General features: G+C 38.6%; 1 protein-coding gene and 1 long non-coding RNA gene across 2 annotated transcripts in view; one reads left to right on the top strand and one right to left on the bottom strand.

Moving 5' to 3' along the window:
• The window catches only part of LOC140903888 (uncharacterized), a 315,051-nt gene that overhangs the window by 106,147 nt on the left and 188,436 nt on the right, over positions 1 to 20,468 (top strand). The gene's annotated exons all lie outside the window — the stretch shown is intronic.
• Positions 2,126 to 18,605, bottom strand: KRT23 (keratin 23). The gene is made up of 8 exons (XM_073325578.1): positions 18,150 to 18,605; positions 14,038 to 14,120; positions 12,044 to 12,200; positions 8,461 to 8,622; positions 8,242 to 8,367; positions 5,765 to 5,985; positions 4,435 to 4,463; positions 2,126 to 2,229 (listed from the first exon to the last, which is right to left on the bottom strand). Exons 1-8 carry the CDS (start codon positions 18,564 to 18,566, stop codon positions 2,126 to 2,128), a joined length of 1,299 nt encoding a protein of 432 aa, XP_073181679.1. The 5' UTR covers positions 18,567 to 18,605.

Genomic DNA, 20,468 nt, shown 5'->3' on the forward strand with positions numbered 1-20,468 from the left:
GCAAACTGGACACCATTAACTTAGGCTTGAATAAAGAGAGTGGGAGTGGATGTGTCATTACACAAAGTAAAACTATTTCCCCTTGTTTATTTCTCCCCCTACTGTTCCTCACACGTTCTTGTCAACTGCTAGAAATGACCCACCTTGATTATCACTCCGAAAGGTTTTTTTCCCCCGCACTCCTGCTGGTAATAGCTCACGTTACCTGATCACTCTTGTTACAGTGGGTATGGTAACACCCATTGTTTCATGTTCTCTGTGTATATAAATCTCCCCACTGTATTTTCCACTGCATGCATCCGATGAAGTGAGCTGTAGCTCACGAAGGCTTATGCTCAAATAAAGTTGTTATCTCTAAGGTGCCACAAGTACTGGCTTTCTATTTCCAGAATGGGCATTTCATTAAAATATACTTTAAAATAATGCTAAAAGTAATATATTTAAAATCTGACATTTAAAAAGTTGTACACAGGAAATGCCTAATTGACCTTGTTTATATACAGTAACTCCTCACTTAAAGTCATCCCAGTTAATGTTGTTTCGTTTCTGATCAATTAGGGAACATGCTCGTTTAAAGTTGTGCAGTGCTCCCTTATGACATCGTTTGGCAGCCACCTGCTTTGTCCACTGCTGGCAGGAAGAGCAGCCCGTTGGATCTAGCTGTTGGGGGCTTGGAACCAGGGTGGACCGGAGCCCCCCCATCAGCTCCCCACTCTGCTAAGTTCCCTGTGCAGCAGCTGCCCAACAGGCTATCCATTGCTCGAAGTTCAGCTTTCCCTCCCCCAACTGCCATGTGCTGCTCCTGTCCTCTGCCTTGGAGCTGCTCCCAGGAGCCTCCTGCTTGCTGTGCGGGGGGATGAAGGGGAGGGGCTAATGTCAGCGTGTCCCCCTGCTCTTGCACCCCGCTTACCCCTTCTCCATATAGAGCAGGGTGGGGACACAGACGGAGAGAGACAGAGAGCTTGGGGCAGCAGCTGCTGTCTCAACTTCCTGATCGGTTTAATAAGACAATGTACTTAAGAGTGGGGTCAGCGTACTAAACGGGTCAATGCGCATCTCTCTCTCCGTCTCTCTCTCCCACACACAGGGTGTGTGTCTCTGTCTCCCCTCCCACCATTCATGCTGCCTTATAGAGTGTGAGGCTACATTAACAACATGTTAAACCTTGAGGTCTTAGCCAAAAGCAAGTTAATCATTTAGCAGTAAGGCGTTCCCTGGGAAATATCCCACCCTCTAACTTCACCACCTCATCCAAGCTTCACAATCCTCATAGCTGTGTACAGTATTAAATTTTGTTTAAAACGTGTACTCTGTGTGTGTGTATATATATGTACATATATATACACACACACACACTTTTTTGTCTGAAAAAAATTTCCCTGGAACCTAACCCCCCCTATTTATATTAATTTTTGTGGGGAAATTGGATTCACTTAACATTGTTTTACTTAGTCGCATTTTTCAGGAACATAACTACAAAGTTAAGCAAGGAGTTACTGTACATGGCAAGTGTAGGATTTTGTGCACAGTGTCAACCCTTTTCTTTGATTATTTTGATGATTGATGATGATGTTACCATCCAGCCTCACGCTTGCCCAAGACACACAAGGTTTTCAGGCCTCTTGGATCTGCCTCCCTCTAATTTTTTAATATAAAAAAACAACTACCAGCGAAAGTATTTGAATAGAGTTTATTACAGGTCATGAGGTTTATTGTAAAAGATAAAACGTAATTGTGGCTGACAGAGAAGGTGGAAAATTATTAAATTCACATTAAGTTAGTCAGTTTGGAAAACAATATGTCAATTATAGAAGGTCAGCAGATTCCTGGCACTGGTGAGAAATGTATACCACATTCAATACCAACATTCCCAAGTCATTTTCATTATCTAGTTTTTCTTCCATGTCTTGGTGGATAAAAGAATTTTTCTTTAAAAAAAAACACAAAAAACCCATCTAGCTCTTATATAACACTTTTCATCTGTGGATCTCAAAGTGCTTTACAAAGAAGGTCAGTATTATGCTGATTTTTCACAAGGAGAAACTGAAGCACAGAGCATGAAAGATTTGCACCAAGGCCACATATTAGGCCATTGGTAGAGCCAGGGCCTAGTATGCCCCTTGCTTCACATCTGCTGGTCAATTTCATTTATGGTGGAGGACACCACCTGCCCATTCACGCTGTCCTGTGTGATTGTTTTGATCTTTCGACTGGTCGTTCCAGCATGTTCTGAATGGAAATAAATAAGAGATTTATTAGGCAAGAGGAGTACAGAAAAGAAACTAAGCAGGGGAAAGTTTGCTTTTGTACATAGTTTATGGGCCAGATCCATATGGTAAATTGTCATAATTCTCTTGAAGTAATTGGAGCTATTCTGATTTATACCAGCTGACAATTTAATCCTATATGTTCTTTGGCCCCGACCTGGCCTAGCCATGAAGAGATTTTCTGGGGTAGTATAGTTCATAAATAGGTTTCTGGTATGTGATGTGAATGGTGAAATTTTTCTGTTTGAGCGGCTATTCAAAAGTTCTGTATGTTTCACCTTTGGCTTGACATGGCAACATTCTTACGCTCTGTGTTTTTAAATTGGTATTGAAGCAGGGTACAAACTGATTTCCAGTCTCTAATGCTGGTTTCTGACCCTTCTAGGACTAAATAGTCAGCCGTAGCTTCAGGTTTTTCACTGTCACTTTGTGGACACAGCTATTTGGTCTTGCAAAAATTAGTATGCACCTTTTATGCAAAACAAACACAACCACTTGGTGCTTGCACATTGAGTATTTAGGCACCAATTCACAAAGGCAGATTTTTTCCCATACGCAGAATGGAGTGATGATAGTTCACCTTTAGGTTATCACATAAATAGAAAAGGAGTACTTGTGGCACCTTAGAGACTAACCAATTTATTTGAGCATAAGCTTTCGTGAACTACAGCTCACTTCATCCGATCCATACTGTGGAAACTGCAGAAGACATTATATACACAGAGACCATGAAACAATACCTCCTCCCACCCCACTCTCCTGCTGGTAATAGCTTATCTAAAGTGATCGCTCTCCTTACAATGTGTATGATAATCAAGTTGGGCCATTTCCAGCACAAATCCAGGTTTTCTCACCCTTCTCCCTCCCCCCCCCCCCACACAAACTCACTCTCCTCCTGGTAATAGCCCATCCAAAGTGACCACTCTCTTTACAATGTGTATGATAATCAAGGTGGGCCATTTCCAGCATAAATCCAAGTTTAACCAGAACGTCTGGAGGGGGGGGGTAGGAAAAAACAAGGGGCAATAGGCTACCTTGCATAATGACTTAGCCACTCCCAGTCTCTATTTAAGCCTAAATTAATAGTGTCCAATTTGCAAATGAATTCCAATTCAGAAGTTTCTCGCTGGAGTCTGGATTTGAAGTTTTTTTGTTTTAAGATAGCGACCTTCATGTCTGTAATTGCGTGACCAGAGAGATTGAAGTGTTCTCCGACTGGTTTATGAATGTTATAATTCTTGACATCTGATTTGTGTCCATTTATTCTTTTACGTAGAGACTGTCCAGTTTGGACACAAATCAGATGTCAAGAATTATAACATTCATAAACCAGTACTCCTTTTCTTTTTGCGAATACAGACTAACACACACAGCTGTTACTCTGAAACCTGTCACATAAATAGAGATACTTGCCCACATCTCTAACCAAAGTGTCTTAATGTGTCTAAAAGAAATGTTAAAAAGAAAATGTTGTCTATAGATATGGAGACAGCATTGACTTGCACCTGGCACAAACAGCCCAGAACTTACTGGCTAAAACCAAAGGGGTTGCTACTTTTTAGCTTGCCTTGTGGAGCTGCTGTTCCTGTTATGGACCATGAGGGCCTGAGCTAGAGTTTCAGCTGTGGATAAAGTATTTCAGTAACTGGCGAAGTCTGTACCAAGAAATGGCTACAAGCTGGTGGACACAGCAGCATACACTGAGGATATGTCTGTGCTGCAATAAAAAGGTGTGATTGCAGCTCAGGTAGACATACCCATGCTAACTTTAATCTAGCTAGAACAGCTAAAAATATCAGTGACGCTGCAGTGACGACTGGTTTCATTGCAAGCTCTTACCCGAGTGGATTGGGTGCACGTTTATGTGTTCATATTCCTAGCCCACATCTAGCTTCACTGTTACTTTTAGCTGGAGTAGTTAGATTAAAGGTGGTACAGGTATGCCTACCTGCACTCTAATCACACCTTCTGTTGCAGTGTAGACAAACTGACTGAAATTCACCCCTGCATGAGACATATATGCACCAGTTAAACCATATCAAAATGTGGCTTAAGTGGGACTTAAGTGGTGCATAAGCTTTGCATAGACCCTCCACACAGGAATAAATTTTACTGAAAGTGAATGTGATTGGTATTTACTATAGAAAACAAAATAAGTAGTTTTTACCTTTAGTGCTTGATTCAAAGTTTTTTGTTCTGTAAAGGTAATATAATGAAGGTAAAATAAATGAATGTTCTCAGTTCAAGTATCCATTCATATATCCATCAATGGTATTTCTAATGTGACCATCATACCAATATCTAAGGGGCAAAAACAAAAACTGACCACATGCATTTTTTACCATGAGGGATTTTGCTCTTCATTACTCTTAGGTCCAGCCACTTTTACTTTGAATGCCCCCCTTTGTTTTTTACTGTTACTTTTCCTCAAAAGCAACATCTTTCATCATGTCCTATAAATGGTTAGTGTTGGGCCCATTGTGGTTTCTGATAAGGAGTTCAATATTTGGAGGGAGAGTGCTCTCTGGGAGGTTCAGTAGCAGAGCTGTAAATTACTACTAATAACCTTCCTCCATCTGGTTTGTTAATGGCCAGGTTTCATGTGTTTGAAGCAAGTTGTGTATTTTAATTGACAGAACAAAGAACTGTGAGCTAAGAGGTTTCTGAATGCAGAGATTCATAGAAGTCAAAGAATGGATAGAATAGATAATTCATTAGTGAGGGGCAAAACTTCAGAGATGCGCTATGGAGGCAACTGTGAATTTGGATGATTATCCAAACATATCTCCATTCTTCTTTTTAGACAATAAATAAGAGCTGAAAATAAAAAAAAAAAACTATGCATTTTTCTGAGTCCAACTGAATCATACACAGTGTAAGAACATAGTAACAATTTTGTTTTAGTTACATTGTGTGTGTGTGTGTGTGTGTGTGTGTGAGTGAGTATTTAACAAAATAACTAAATTATCACAGCCCTGAAGAATCTAGCCTGGGTGTTAGACAATACGCAGCACATTCTGTTACAAGACTTTGAGATGCTTCAGTTACTACAGGGTGGATTCTAGCTTTGTGTAATGCATTTCTCTTGTCTGCGCCTTGGTTGCCTTACCTATAAAATCAAGTTAATTAAATGTATTTACCTTACATGGATATTGTGAATTTATTTTTTTATATATTTCTAAAGTACTCAGAGTCTGGGATGGAAGTTACTATACAAATACAAAATATTATTATAATTAAAGTATCCCAATTACTAGACAAGAGCAATACATGCAGGTATTTGTTAAATAAATTTAGTTAATCAAAATAACATTGATGCAAGTTTCACTGTGCAGTAAGTGTCTCATGTGGATTTTATTATGGTCCATACACATAAAAATACCAATGTTTACTACCATCTTCATGGTGCCCACAAGTACTGAGTAAACAAATAAATAAATTACATAAACATAAGGACTCCCCTCTCCTCTACCCAAATTAGGCTAGCTTTATCTTACCCATCAACATTTCTCTCCAGGAGCTGACGATAAGTGGAAATCTCCTTTTCCAGGCGGGTTTTGATCCCAAGGAGGATCTTATACTGATTGTTCTGGCACTTGATATCTTGGCGGAGTTGACTCAGCTCTTCCTCGCAGTTGGAGATCAATTGTTGTATATTCTGGAGCTGAAATGTGTAGTGAGCCTGGGTCTCGGCCAAGGTACCTTCGAGGGCATATTTCTGGAAGAGCAGAAAATAACAATACTAGTATAATTATTTGTGAGGTGCCTATAGTGTGTCCTGTACAAAAATACCAGATGGCATGGTCCCTAACCAGAAGAGCTTCCAAACTTAAGGCTCTAGTCTTTCAAACATTTAAGTTACATTCATGACTACTCATGTAAGTAATTCCATTGAAATCAGTAGGATTACTCACATGAATAAAGTGTTGCATGTGCATAATTGCGGGAGTGGAGCCTAAATCATCCCATCTCTGTTCTCCATGCTCAAAGGGTAACTGAGTCGGTCTTTAAGGAAATCTTGGAATGGCCTTTTGATCCCACCTGACTTGCACTCTGACAATCTCCATAATTATGCACAATCCTCACAAAAAGGTACAAAAATTAATGTTTGCATTGTTGACTAATATATGCTGGCTAGCATATGTATTTATCTATCTATGCATTAAGCAATAATAACATTAAGCACAAATATTGTAACAGTGATACACACTAAACTGGCCTATACAATAATCCTGTTACCGTATTCTAAGTATACCATAACTCTTTGCATTTGATTAGGTAGGCAATTGGCACAAACAGAAAGGAAACTTGCAAAATCAAGGTACAATTTGTTCCATGTCTTAGTACATGCTAGGGAAGTACCTTCATTGACCAGTACCTGGAATGCTAGTATCCCCCCCCCCAAACCCCCCCCCTCCAAAAAAAAAATAAGGAAGGGACAGAACAACAAGTTAGAGAACTGAGACAAACTGATGGATTAGATTTTTAGTGATGTGTAAAGAGATGTGTAACTTGTAAAATCATCCTATAAATAATACCAGCTGAAAAGTGTAGCACAGAGAGCACACCATCTATGTACGATGAATGTGACATTGCTACACAGGACGGCTCTTTGTAGCCTGGTATCATATAGAACCTTTTCCCTGTACCATATTAATAAACCTGACTGACATTGGTTATTTGGTGTCTAGAGTATATTTCATAATGCATCAGTGTGGTCAAACAATTGATTATACAATTTATCAACAGCAGTAATGTAATAATAATACTTAGCACTTTTCTGGACTGATTAACCACCATGTTGTTTCACTTTTACAACAGTGTAGCTCCTGTTTTAAACAGAATTACACTGGCGTAAAACTGCATTCATACTGGGATCAGTCAGGCCCTTCTCAGACATTAACTATCATAATCAATCTGAAATTGGTGTCCACAAGGACTAAGTAAACATAAATAAATCTCAAGTTAAATCTTAGAAATATTTCCTCTTTCTGGATATAACTTTTTAATATGATCTTCACAGGTCATTTATTTTTTTCTTAATAACCTCTGGAAAAGTTATTAACATAACATTGACATATCCAGAATTCTTTTTTTAGAAAGGTGAAATGTTAAGGTTATATTTTCAGCTTAATTATGAGAATTCCTCTGACTCTTTGTTTTTACAATGGTCTAAAATGAAAAGGAAAACAATAAGTTGACACCAAATGTGCATTTTATGATGTAATTTTCTAAATGGAAAGATTATATCTGAGGTGTTAGCAAATCACAAAGGATAATTTTTGATTAGTTTAAAAAAGGGAGGCAAATATACATGTTATACAATGGCACATAGAATTTTTCTAACCTTAGATTACTGACTTTAGAAGTTACGGATTTCCTCTCTCTGGAGTTGTAAAATACACTTTTATATTTTGTAAATGAGACATTTCTTGGACCATTTTGTCAGTTTTCCTCTTATTATACAGTATTACTCCAAGCTTGCCATGTCATGGACACAGAAGCTTTAATCTCTGGGAAATCTGAGGAATTCTTAAGATTTTCAGCCAATATTCTTCCTACCGTGTGTGACTGTTGGTAGCAGGATTTCACATATCATATGATCTTCCAGACCTGACATTTGGACCAATAGGCAAACTCCTCAGCCTTCCCCTTCCCCCCGACTGGAGCACCTTGCTGGCTGGCTTCCAGGTCATCTCACCCATTTCCTCCTGTTTCCTCCATGTGCAGTCACAAGAAGGGAAGTATCTAATGAATTTTCTATGTGGTGACCGTGTAACAGTCTTCTTTGCAAGTGTCCATGGGTTTAAATATAGGAAAAAGGGGTCAAATTCTACTTTCATTTATATATAACTCCATAGAAGTCAATGTCGTTGCATGGGTGTGAATGAGGGCAGAATCTGGATGAAGGTATGCGTTCCTGGAAAACTTATTGGATAAAAAGTGACCTGCCATTGATTTCCCCAGAAGATACCTTGCTAAATTGTGCCTGCAACTCAATCTCCAAGGCCTGAAAAGTTCGCCTCAGGTTCTTGATTTCACCCTCCTTGCTCTGTATTTCTTCTGGGCTGATGTTTGCCACTGGGGACACAGTTGCAGTCTGTGGAGCAAAAGTAATTGATACTGGTCAATCTTTTATGAAAATAGGACTCTGTGAAATCAGCAGAAGGAAGTTTGATTATTCCTTTGTTACCTGCTCTTTGTACCAGACCTCAAGGTCTTGGCGGTTCTTTTCAATAATGGCTTCATAATCCTCTCTTATCCCTGCTAAAATCTTGGCCAAATCTTCTTGCAGCACTGCATTCACTTGCACATTGACCTTGAAATCCTGTGATGAATGATGCACACCCATTTCCTGTTCATATTAGCAGAGAAGAGAAAATAAGACACATTTATGAAAATGATGACAAAGAATTCCCCATTCTCACCTTGTCCCCTTCATTCCTATTTTCAGTAAGTAGCACTAAAAGATTAGTCTCCTTATAGTGAATTAATTGTTATACACACAGTTAACAATTGCTTATATCATACTAGTTTGACCTGGATAATCCTAAAACACACAGTGATTTAATTTAAAAAGAGCAATCTTCTTAAATTATTTTTTAAAAAAGATTATTACTTTAGACTTCCTGCAGAAAGACTCTCACCTACCTATGCTTTGTGGTCTCTTAACTTCTTACTAAAAGCTTGTATTTTCATACCATTTCTCTGGTCAGCCAGGAAAGCGCACTGCCTGCGCTGACTCTTCATGTATAATAAGGGAACACACACATCTGGGTTTTTGCATCTACTCGTCTGACTGATTCCAGACCCAACCTTTTGGAACACTATTTTATCATATGACAATGTGAGTAAATTATTGTGCAGAATCCGCTGAAACAAAGACAATCATGGAAGCTCCCAAACCATTAGGGAATTCCGATTGGCTGGAAAGGAAGTTGATTTTATTCCTATTGCAAAATTCCATAATGGAAGAGTTCATTTCCTAAAAAATGTACGTGATTTTTGTTTGTCTACAGCACAAGATATATTTAATCTGTAAAATATATGACAAGCCATCAAGGCAGATGTGGAGCCCTCCATGTAATAAGAATGCTTTGGGGTTTTTTACAGTGTAGATGACAGATCCAATCAGTTTTACTTCACTAGTCTCACACCCATACCAGTCAAAATATTAAACTCTTATAAAGGTTGCCTCATTACAACCTACAAACCCCTCCCCCACTTTCTTGCTTTGTTGGCATACTTAACAGAGAACCTAGTGCTGGAAGTATGCCTCCATAGACAAGCTGTTCATTCTGATATCTTTATACCAATACTTTTGAGATGTGGCTATCCCCACCTCGCTGGTTGCTGGGGCTTCTGTTCACCAGAGACTGGTGCAGACAATCTGCAAGACCTATTGATTGCTTTTTTTAAAATGAATATTCTGTTGGTGAAAGATGTTCTACTGAGAATCCTGGAGACTGAAGTCCTCTATATCCACAAAACAGGTACAGCATGGACAAGAGCAATGCAAACTTCCCCCAGGTCATCCACTAACATGATTCCATGGAAAGACCACCTCTTGGGTGATAAAATAGTTTGTTCTCCACTTGAGATGGATGATTTTCTAGATAAATTCAGTTGTTCTTATGGGTCTGCAAACTAGTCTGGCCTCAATAAGAGCCAGTATATCTTTATCTAAAAGAAAAGGAGTACTTGTGGCACCTTAGAGACTAACCAATTTATTTGAGCATAAGCTTTCGTGAGCTACAGCTCACTTCATCGGATGCATACTGTGTTTCCACAGTAGCTCACGAAAGCTTATGCTCAAATAAATTGGTTAGTCTCTAAGGTGCCACAAGTACTCCTTTCCTTTTTGCAAATACAGACTAACACGGCTGTTACTCTGAAATTTATCTAAAATGTGACTCAAACCAGAGCTCAAAACTTTTTTGGGAGGTTCAGTAAAGTTTAATTAAATATTGTGGATAGGTAATGTCATGGTGTATCTGACATGGCCAAAACCAGCAGCCTGCTTCTGCTCCTGATGACTTCAGTGCATGTAGGACTGGGTCAGAGAATTCAACAAAAAACTTGTTCTCATAGTATTTCTAGAAGTAAGACACTTGAATGAAGTATTGCCACATTTGGATGTTTATCTGAATGGAATTTGAAACCATCCAGATTCATTCAACTCTAATTCTAATTTCACCTTTCAGAGAATACATAGTATTTATGAAACTATAGCCAAGTTTACAGGAGAAGACTACAAAAATTCCGTGTAATTACTAGAGGAGCAGTCAAATTAAAACATATAATTACTCTGTAAACACCCTAATTATAGCACAAGTCAAACAGGTTTGGTAAAATTCTCTTCAGTGTAGCATAATCTCATGTTTTAAATACTTTTTCTGGGGAGCTTTTGAAAATGGTAACACTCCAAGATATGATACTACAGCATTTGAAATGCAGACTGACTGGACACAGTAACATCCTTCTTGGTTGTCCTGCTTCCAAAAACTGTTAGAATATAGCTCATTAATATTTCTGGGTACACAAGTGAGTCAGCCAATCGAAGTCTGATCTTTTACTATTTACCCTTTGGATTTCTGTTCCACTTTTTAAAAAACGATGATCACTGAGCAGGATACTTGGTACCTAAGGACAACAGTACAGCAGTCAGCATGAAAATGTCATGTTGTCAAGCAGTGGCACAGTGCTGTGTGGAGGTAGCAACATATACAGCACAACAACAAAGCGAGAATTAAGAGTGGTAAAGTTTAATTGTCAAGGCTTAAGTACATTAAGTGCTATCTATTTAGCTGTGTTTAGAGCTTTGGAAAAGTAATTAATTTTCACTTGGGAGGGATTTGCGCAAACATTTTCTTCAATTTTGATCTATCTGTATTCATTCTTGCCCAAATCTCTTTCAAACTTTCATTCTGAACTTTGGGTTCAGATGAAACCAAAATCTCAAAGCAACCTCCTTTGCAGAACTGACATATCCAGAGTATGAGGGTAAATCTGGGGGCGAACACACCAGTAACAATCATTTCATACATTAGGAATCACAATATATAATCTGAAATAATTTCACCACATTGCTAGTATTTGCTTTGCTAACCCTAAATATGAATGGTGCTGTATCAGCTAATGATAATAATAATCTCAGTTTCAGAGTAACAGCCGTGTTAGTCTGTATTCGCAAAAAGAAAAGGAGTACTTGTGGCACCTTAGAGACTAACCAATTTATTAGAGCATAAGCTTTCGTGAGCTACAGCTCACTTCATCAGATGCTGATGAAGTGAGCTGTAGCTCACGAAAGCTTATGCTCTAATAAATTGGTTAGTCTCTAAGGTGCCACAAGTACTCCTTTTCTTTTTGCGAATAATCTCAGTGGTTTTCATCTGCAATCACTGTACAAATATTATATAATTTCTCACACTATTCCTGTAAGATAGGCAAGTTTTATTATCTTCGTTTTACAGGTGGGGTAAATGAGAGGCAAACAGGCAAAATGAACTTTCCAAGGACATACAGTGAGTCATTGTCCTATCTAGGATTAGAATTAAAGAGGTCCAATCCCAATCCATTAGATCATGTATAATGCAAACTCTGGGTTGGACCCAACTCTCATTGAAGTCAATGGAAAGACTCCCATTGACTTCAGTGGGAACACAAGTGGGCCTTGAATTATCTGCCTCATTTTTAGGATGTAGATATTACACAAACTTCTCCATTCATTAGAAAAACTGTATTAGTTAGGATTTTAGGGTCTAGATTTCTCCTACCTTCTCATGGTCTTTCTTCCTGAGGATCTGCTCTTCCTGGATGGCTTCAATCTCCAGTTCCAGATCTGTCGTGACAATGGTCAGGTTGTCAAGTTCCTTACGCAGGTTCTCAACACTGATTTGCATTCCCTGCCTGAGAGACTGCTCCGCCTCATACCTTTACCAGGAAAAAGGAGGCAAAACATGCATGCTGAGAACAGGTCAATTCATGAGTTCTCTATGAATAGCATCAAAGAGAAGCAAATGCTTGGGCAAATCACAAGACAGTAGGCTCTTTGAAAACATATTCTTTGCTATTTCTTAGAAATCCTTTAAAATGAAATGTCCCCATACCACTGCCTTATATGATAAAGGGAAATGACCAAGATAGCATTTTCTTAATTTTCTTGTTTGTGACTAGCACAGCTCTAGAAATAGGGGTTTCAAAACTCAGAAAAAAATTGCTATTAGGGATATTAAAACAGCATCTATAATTTAATGTCTCCTGCAGTTTGCCCCAGAGTGATTGCCATACAGTCCAGGTGAAATCACTATGTGTAAAAATTGCTTAAAAACTAGCTAGTAATATCCTTTAAAACTCTTCAAGTTAGCCACATTTAGGAAGTTGACACCTCCGAGGCAAAAAAAAAAAAAAAAGAGACAAAAACAACACTTGAAACTTGTACTGCGGTTACTTTCAGTTCTGGAACAACCTTTGGAAGAGGACAGGACAAGGAGTAATGGTCTCAAGTTGCAGTGGGGGAGGTTTAGGTTGGATATTAGGAAAAACTTTTTCACTAGGAGGGTGGTGAAACACTGGAATGCGTTACCTAGGGAGGTGGAGGAATCTCCTTCCTTAGAAGTTTTTAAGGTCAGGCTTGACAAAGCCCTGGCTGGGATGATTTAATTGGGGATGGGTCCTGCTTTTGAGCTGGGGGTTGGACTAGATGACCTCCTGAGGTCCCTTCCAACCCTGATATTCTATGATTCTATGATTCTTTGATTCTCTGATTGCTCCCCAAGCTCAGATATAAGAGAAACCAAAATCTCTTTCTCCCTCTAATTTTCATGGGGTCAACTAATGTTTCCTCCAACTAATTCACCAGACTCTCTTCAGAATGCGATAATCACACAGAAATACTATTCTGCACATCATTCCCTTCCATTTAAGAAGCTTCACAGTTCCAATTTTTAGTGGCGCCGCTCAGTGAAATATTTTGGTAACCAGTAATGAAGTGAAAGGAAGCACAGAGAATGTATGGGATAGTGACTTGGGCTTTTGAGTCTTAAAAGAAAAAAGTCATTTTTAAAAAATATTGCCTTATAGTGCTAGGCCACTTAAGTGACTGAGCTTCTTTTGCTGAATGGAAGATTCTGTTCAGGGTCCATCAGAAACTAGCCTACAATAATGTAAATTCCCGCATGTGCATATATTTGCCTGGAAGTTTGCAGTTCAAATTAAACCATTCAGGTTTCTTAGATTTTCCTGAAAAAAGTCTCTTAATACTATTTATTGCCCATTGAGATGGTACACGAGTGGTTCATGAGGAACTGATTCAATTATTGTGGCAACCTCACTGTGAAGACCAGCAGAAGGTAGTGAGGGAGAGGGGCATGCTAGGGGTCAGGAAGAATGAACTGAAGACCATAGGAGACAGAATAATTTGGTTGAATTTGGGGAGAGGATGAGGTGCAGACCAGAGTTAATTTGTATTCAGCCTTATCGTCTATACATACTTTTTGTGATAGGAATTAAACACCTGCAGTAAAACCTGCTCTTCAGGCCCTGATCTACGATTCATAAACAGAGTGACTCGTGATTGTTCAGCAATCATTTGTAATTTTAACATTAAGTTCTCATCTCTCTATTATTTTTGCTGTACATTCATTTTATTGATCAGATGTCACCAAAGAACTTCACCAGAAACAAGTTTTATTATATTATCAGGGACAAAGCCTGGATTTATTTCCTTTCACCCTCCTTACAAATATGAAGAAGCCAAGAAAGAACTTACTTGAGACTCAAATCTTCAGATGCTATTTTAGCATTATCGATATTCAGAAGAATACTGGCATTGGTGATCTTGCCATCCTCAATCTGTAAACCACAGACACTAAGTTAAGTTCCCACAGATATGCCATATAGTGGATATCTTTCGCTATTCTACCGTTCCTATTGTTTGACGTATGAATGGATTTAGAGTAAAATTTTCAAATGCCCCTTAGTAAAAATTTCAAATGGGCCCAGATCCTCAAAGATTTTTAGGTGTATGTAACTCCTTAGGAGCCTAAGCCCCACTCTCAAAAGTGACTTAGGTGTTTAGGAACCTAAGTCTCACTGAATGTCATCTCTTGCCCATGTTAAGAATACCAGCAAAGTGAAATTAGTTAGTGACAATTCCAGTGGTGGCTTGTGTGATGTGGAAGCCTGCTCTAAAGGAAGAGAAGTAAGAGCACTAGCTCATTTTACAGAAGGTACTGGGCCATCAAAGGGTAATGGCTTTCAGTCACCACCAACCTGGGATAGGTTGAACACTGATATGAATGTGAAAGGCTCAGTATTTCATTCCAAATCCTTAAAAGCAATCCAGTTCACTTAAAACCATTAATTTAATATATAATTAGCATGAACTAAGAACTGTGACATATCAAGTCTTTTACTAATTAAGGGGGAGGAGGAGAAAAGAGGTAATCACAGGGAAATTTCTCACTTCAGCCTTTACTAAACATTTAGATGGCAATAAAAGGTGAAAATATTCCTAAAATCAGAAATAGCTTTATCCAGTGAATTCCCAGTAGTTTTTCAAATAAAACTTTCTGCACCTAGTCAGCAAGAAACCAGGAAAAATAAAACATGACAAAAATATCTTGAAGTGCTCCAGGTTGACTTTTGAATGGAAAAATCAAGGTGTCCTTGGAATGCATTAATCAATCAATAATACAGAATACGCAGTACATTCCTGGTCAATTACAGCACATTTCAGGTTTTGCCCTAAGGCATAATGAAGGCCAGCTGAGAAGTACAATAATATCCTAAATGTTGGGCCATCTGGGGTTTGTTATTGCTGGCAAGGAAAAGAAATAAAGAAAATAAAGAAAATAATTGAACCCATTTCCCGAGCATTATGGATTATACTGTGGAGGAGCATAATTGAGAGCCGATCAGAAAGGTCCATTAGTGTCTTGAGTTATGTAACCATTTTATAATATAGCAAATCAACAATAAAAATAATGACATTGTAAGGGCTTAGTGTAAAAGAGACTCTGTCCGTGGCATCTAAAAGGCTAGTTGCAGCTGATTTTGAAATGTGGACATCTATCTGCTTAGAAGTAGACTGAGCCTTTCAATTTGTGTTACAGTGAGCATGAAACAGCCATAATTTAACAACTTTCCATCTCTAATGCCAACACTAAACCCTATTGTTTGAGGCTGCAAAGGTAGATTTGACAAAGCACTAGATAATATGCTGAAAGGCCTGTATCATTTGTACCATATGCACTGAGGTGGGAGGTGGGAACTGTTAGCTTAGGAAACTGAAAATGCCAGGTTTTATTGTAAGGAGGGATCTTGATTATGAAGAGCATACAGCTAAAATAGCAGTAAAGTCCTCAACAGAGAGGCATCATCAGGCAGTAAATATCTGCAAGCAGTAGTCTAATACCATAACCATTTTACTGCTCTATGGATGTATGATAGATATTCAGAAAAGTTCTTTTTGGACATATTCCACATTCAATCAGAAAACATGGGCACTTTGACTAATACATGATTAATTCATTATGATTAATAAATATTTATTTCATTGACCTTCACAATGGTGGCAATTATGAGGTTAGCTGGTGTTCCTTCCAGAGTAAACGAAAATTCTGGTTTAAAGCTGTCTGAGGCTCCCACTGTAAATAACCATCTGATATCCCACCTCCTCTATGAATGGTATATAAATATATATACTAATAAAATAATACATACTTGGTCTAAGAGGCTTGATGCTAGTAACTACTGGATAACCCACCTTAACTGTGAATGGTAGATACAAGAGTTATATTGGTGGTACAGTGCTTCCCTCACTTAGAGTTTTATCCTGATCAATCCTATGATTTGCGTCTTTTCATCTTTCTTAATTTCTCTTTTCCTTTCTAAAGAAAGGTTCTGGCATGGGTGAATTCTGTAGGTCTGGATTTTTCCCCTGAATCAGAACTTCTCTGGGCTCTCATACAAGACGTGAGAAAATCTGTTTAGTTGGAGACCAAGTATTTATCTCTGGTTTAGAGATATTTTTCTTTTAAAATGAATTCACTGAGGAACTGACAGGCCTGGAGACTGATGACCTGTTTTTATCCTAAGAACAGGCCAAGGCAGCAGTAGAACTAGCTTTCCTTATGCATTGCCTGGGGCCAGTGTCCCTCATCTTCTGCCTGAAGGGAACACCTTTAGCAGTGAGAAGGAAGTTTTATCCATGTTTATTCAGTCCCAGGTCTCCCTACCGTAAATCAGCAAAGGTGCCAGTTAATGCCAATGTTCAGGTATCTCTGGAAAAAAGTTCTCAAGATCATAAGAAATCCTAACCCATTCCAAACAAAAAGTGCCATTTAAAAACTAAACACATAGCATTGTTGAAAGAAAAGGAGTACTTGTGGCACCTTAGAGACTAACCAATTTATTTGAGCATGAGCTTTCGTGAGCTACAGCTCACTTCATCGGATGCATGCCGTGGAAACTGCAGCAGATTGTAGCTCACGAAAGCTCATGCTCAAATAAATTGGTTAGTCTCTAAGGTGCCACAAGTCCTCCTTTTCTTTTTGCGAATACAGACTAACACGGCTGTTACTCTGAAACCTGTCATAGCATTGTTGAGTAGCTTTGCTTCTTGCCTTTTATGGTCATGTAAAGTTAATTATTTTGATTAGTCACAGGATGATTACTGAGTTAATTAGGTTTTATTATGTATGCAGATTAATATTATTCTTACATTTTTAGATACATGAGTTTGAAAGACATATTGTTGAACGCTAATATGCAATAGTGGTGGGAACCATAAATTCACTTTTTAGTTACAGTGAAAACATGCCAAAGAGTATTTGTCAGTTTTCATATTTGTCAGTATTTGCTGTTTTCATAATTAGAATGGACATTTCATTTTTCTGTTTTATTTGGATATGCTCATTATGATTCCTTGCTCCACCGCCACAGAAATCAGTGAATGAAATACATAGCCTGTGTGAATGTGTATTTCTACTCATTCCATTACAAACATATTGTGAGCTTTTCTATGTTTGTTATTTCCTAAGGCATTGCAAAATCTATTCCCTTCAAAAGTGCTATATTGGGAATCTTGGTGACATCATTTTTGCATGTGATTTCAGGAATGATTTCATTACTTGGCTATGGGTATCTTTGGTATAGCCAAAGCCTGCTGCAAGGAACTTCTAGATAGGAGGACGAACAGTTGTAGGTAATGGTTTCTATATGGCATCTGCTGACTGACTCATATTTCTAGACTACACACTAGACATTTATGGTTTTTCGATATAAAACCTACAAGATTTGGATTATTTGGAAGATTTGTAACACCGTTGTCAGTGCTCTGAAGGGGCATTCATGAATGACTTTTTGCAGATTTTCTGAACTTTTAACCCCCACATCCTCCTATTTTCTACAATAGGCCAGCTCTTCCCCTTGCTCCAATAGTCCTAGGCAGTCCAACCTGCTTTTCTCCCCCTTTGAAATAAGCCAGGCAATCTCTTCATTTTCCTGCTTTACAATTTGTCTTTGTGTGATTTACCACACTGGGCATTCAATGAGAACATGTTATGCAAGAAATTGCAGATCTGTCTGCAACTTCAGGTTAAAAACAAAAGAACATTTGACAGCGTTTTAATTTCTTTATATCACAGACATCTACAGACTGACGTACCTCTCTTTTCCTTCCCTCCACCCTTTCCTATCCCCCTCCTGCGTCCTTGAGTGCACAATGAACTTTTATGCATAGATCTGGTAACTATTTTCATTAATGTTTCTAATATTTTATTTATGCTTCTGTAAAGGAGGGCTGCCAGCCTGAAGGAGTACCCGGATTCTACAGAGGGGGAATGCAGAATGGCATAGCCAAATGCAGCTCTGACTTACCTGTCCTTGCATGTCAGTGATATTTTGCTCATATTGGTTGAAGTCATGTTTCTTTTCATGAAACCTCTTCTTGTGCCGCTCCAGGATACAGCTCTCCAGCTGAGCATTAGCTGCTTCCAGAGAACGTACCTTTTCCAGATAAGCAGCCAAACGGTCATTCAGGTTTTGCATAGTCTGTTTCTCATTCCCACTCAGAAAGATGCTATCCCCATGGCTCTTGCCAAAAGCTCCCCAAGATACTCCCACTCCAGAGGCCAGCCAGAGGGGCCTGGTGGAGGAAATGGAGTCTGATGTGCCAGCGGCCCCTCCATGTGCACTTGAAGGTCTGTAGGAGCTTCCTAGCAGGGACAAATCACACCCTGCACTACCCCTGTGGGATCCAGAAGAGAACTGGAAACGGCCTTGACTGGAGTTCATGACCACATCTATTAGGGATCTAACACAATGTTTGACTTACTAGCATCGACTGAGTAGTTTCTCAACCTTCCCTAAGCCTTTTTTATGCCTTTCCTTGTGGGAGTTCCCTTACGTGAATGACTGTAGCAACAGGATTGTGTCATCATTAAATATGTGTTTCCTCTTGGTCAATTCTGAACTATTTATGTGTCTGCACACACTGTTGTTGTTTGAACAACAACTGCATAAAATGTTCAGTTATTTGTCTTCTTTTTACCCCCTTCTTCTTATTATTATAACAGTGAGGTGTGGCCAGCAGCAGGAGGTGTGGAGCTGGACCAGCTCTGCCTCTGTCTAATCTCTCAGTAAATATGTTGTGTGTTCCTGTCTACGGTGGGAAGAGCGTCTTGAATTACACAGAGTACTAAAGGCCCGAACAGGGTTGGGTTTCCCATGTGTCTTTTTAATAAACAGACTTTTTAAATGTCAGTATTTTTATAACAAGCTTTAGAATTTTAACTGCATGTTAAACACCACTTCCTATGAAGCTGTTATGAATGCTTCTAAGAACAAAAAAGGGATAGATACTCAAGTAGTATAAATGAATGAAGCTAGGCCAGTTGATATTAACTGGAGATCTGGCCCGGTGTTACTAACTGCTTTGCTGCTACATTCCACTTGTTCTTTCATGTTGTACGGGACCAAAGGAGAAAGACCTAATTTCCACTTAAATAGGAACTTAGTATAGCAGGTAGTGATGGGAAAATGTAAAAAGTTTGGAGTTTGAGTTTGTAGAAGAGACACCCAAAACGTCAGATGCTTCTCTGAACCTAACTCAAAAATTTGCCTGGAAATCTTGTCGGAATGGGCTCCTAAGACATTCCAGTTATTTCCCAAAGTCTAGATAGGCTAGAAATAGTGTGATAACAGTTTTCCCGTAATATCAGCTCGTCCACTGTTAGTCCTGAGCTGAACCCAGAATTGCAAAGGCAGCATGAAAATACAAAATAGTGGGGTTTGGGAGTGGCATTGAAGGGAAGATGACTGATCATTTGACATTCAAAGGGGTTTGCTTTAGTTTGGATCCATTTCTACAAATGGGCAAATGTTCCAGGGGCAGAAGATCTTACTTTTTCCAAACTGGTACATTGGTCAGGACTGGAAGTACATTTTTCTTATTGAATTTGTATGTTAAGCAGCAGTAACATGCTTACAGAATATATACTAGCTCCAGTTTCAGTAGAAAGGGCTTCATAAATACTGTAGGATTAAAAAATAAATTCCCCTTGTAACATTTTGGAAGCATACTGTTTGTTTTGGATGTATGTCACTAATTATTTGTGTGATTTGGAGTGATATTAAGTTCTGTGTGTAATTGGTTTTGGAGCCAGTAATTAACTTAGTTAAAACATTTTGGGATGTTTGCTTTTCCTTCAAAAATAAACGTTTATTCGGAGGTGTTAGTCCCTCAACATGCTTTCTGTTCTAGCTGTTGCTGTGTGTCAGCTGGAACCATAACAGATTTCCCAGTTTTCTTCATCTTTCCCTTTTCTTTTACCCACCATCCCTCTTAGCACGAAGCATTCTGTTCCCACAAACACCCAAAGATTCAAGAATGCTGAATGCTTTCTGATAAATTATGCTCTTTCAATATATCCAAACATTTCAAAGAAAATTTTTACAATTATTACAAGTGTTTCCTAGTTATTACTATTTTAAAATAAATCATATATCGGGTTCATTTGTTCCCAAATTACTCTAAATGTTCCCGTTTACTACACATTAGTTTTGATGCCTTGCACCGAGAAATATATAAAACAACCAACTATTAAACTTCAACCAGGACACACAACTGACCCATTTGTTAGTACAGTTTAGATAATATATTAAATTGGATAGCCAGGAAATAGAAAAATCCATCTT

This window comes from Lepidochelys kempii, chromosome 27 (genome assembly GCF_965140285.1).
Source record: "Lepidochelys kempii isolate rLepKem1 chromosome 27, rLepKem1.hap1, whole genome shotgun sequence".
NCBI classification, from domain to species: domain Eukaryota; kingdom Metazoa; phylum Chordata; order Testudines; family Cheloniidae; genus Lepidochelys; species Lepidochelys kempii.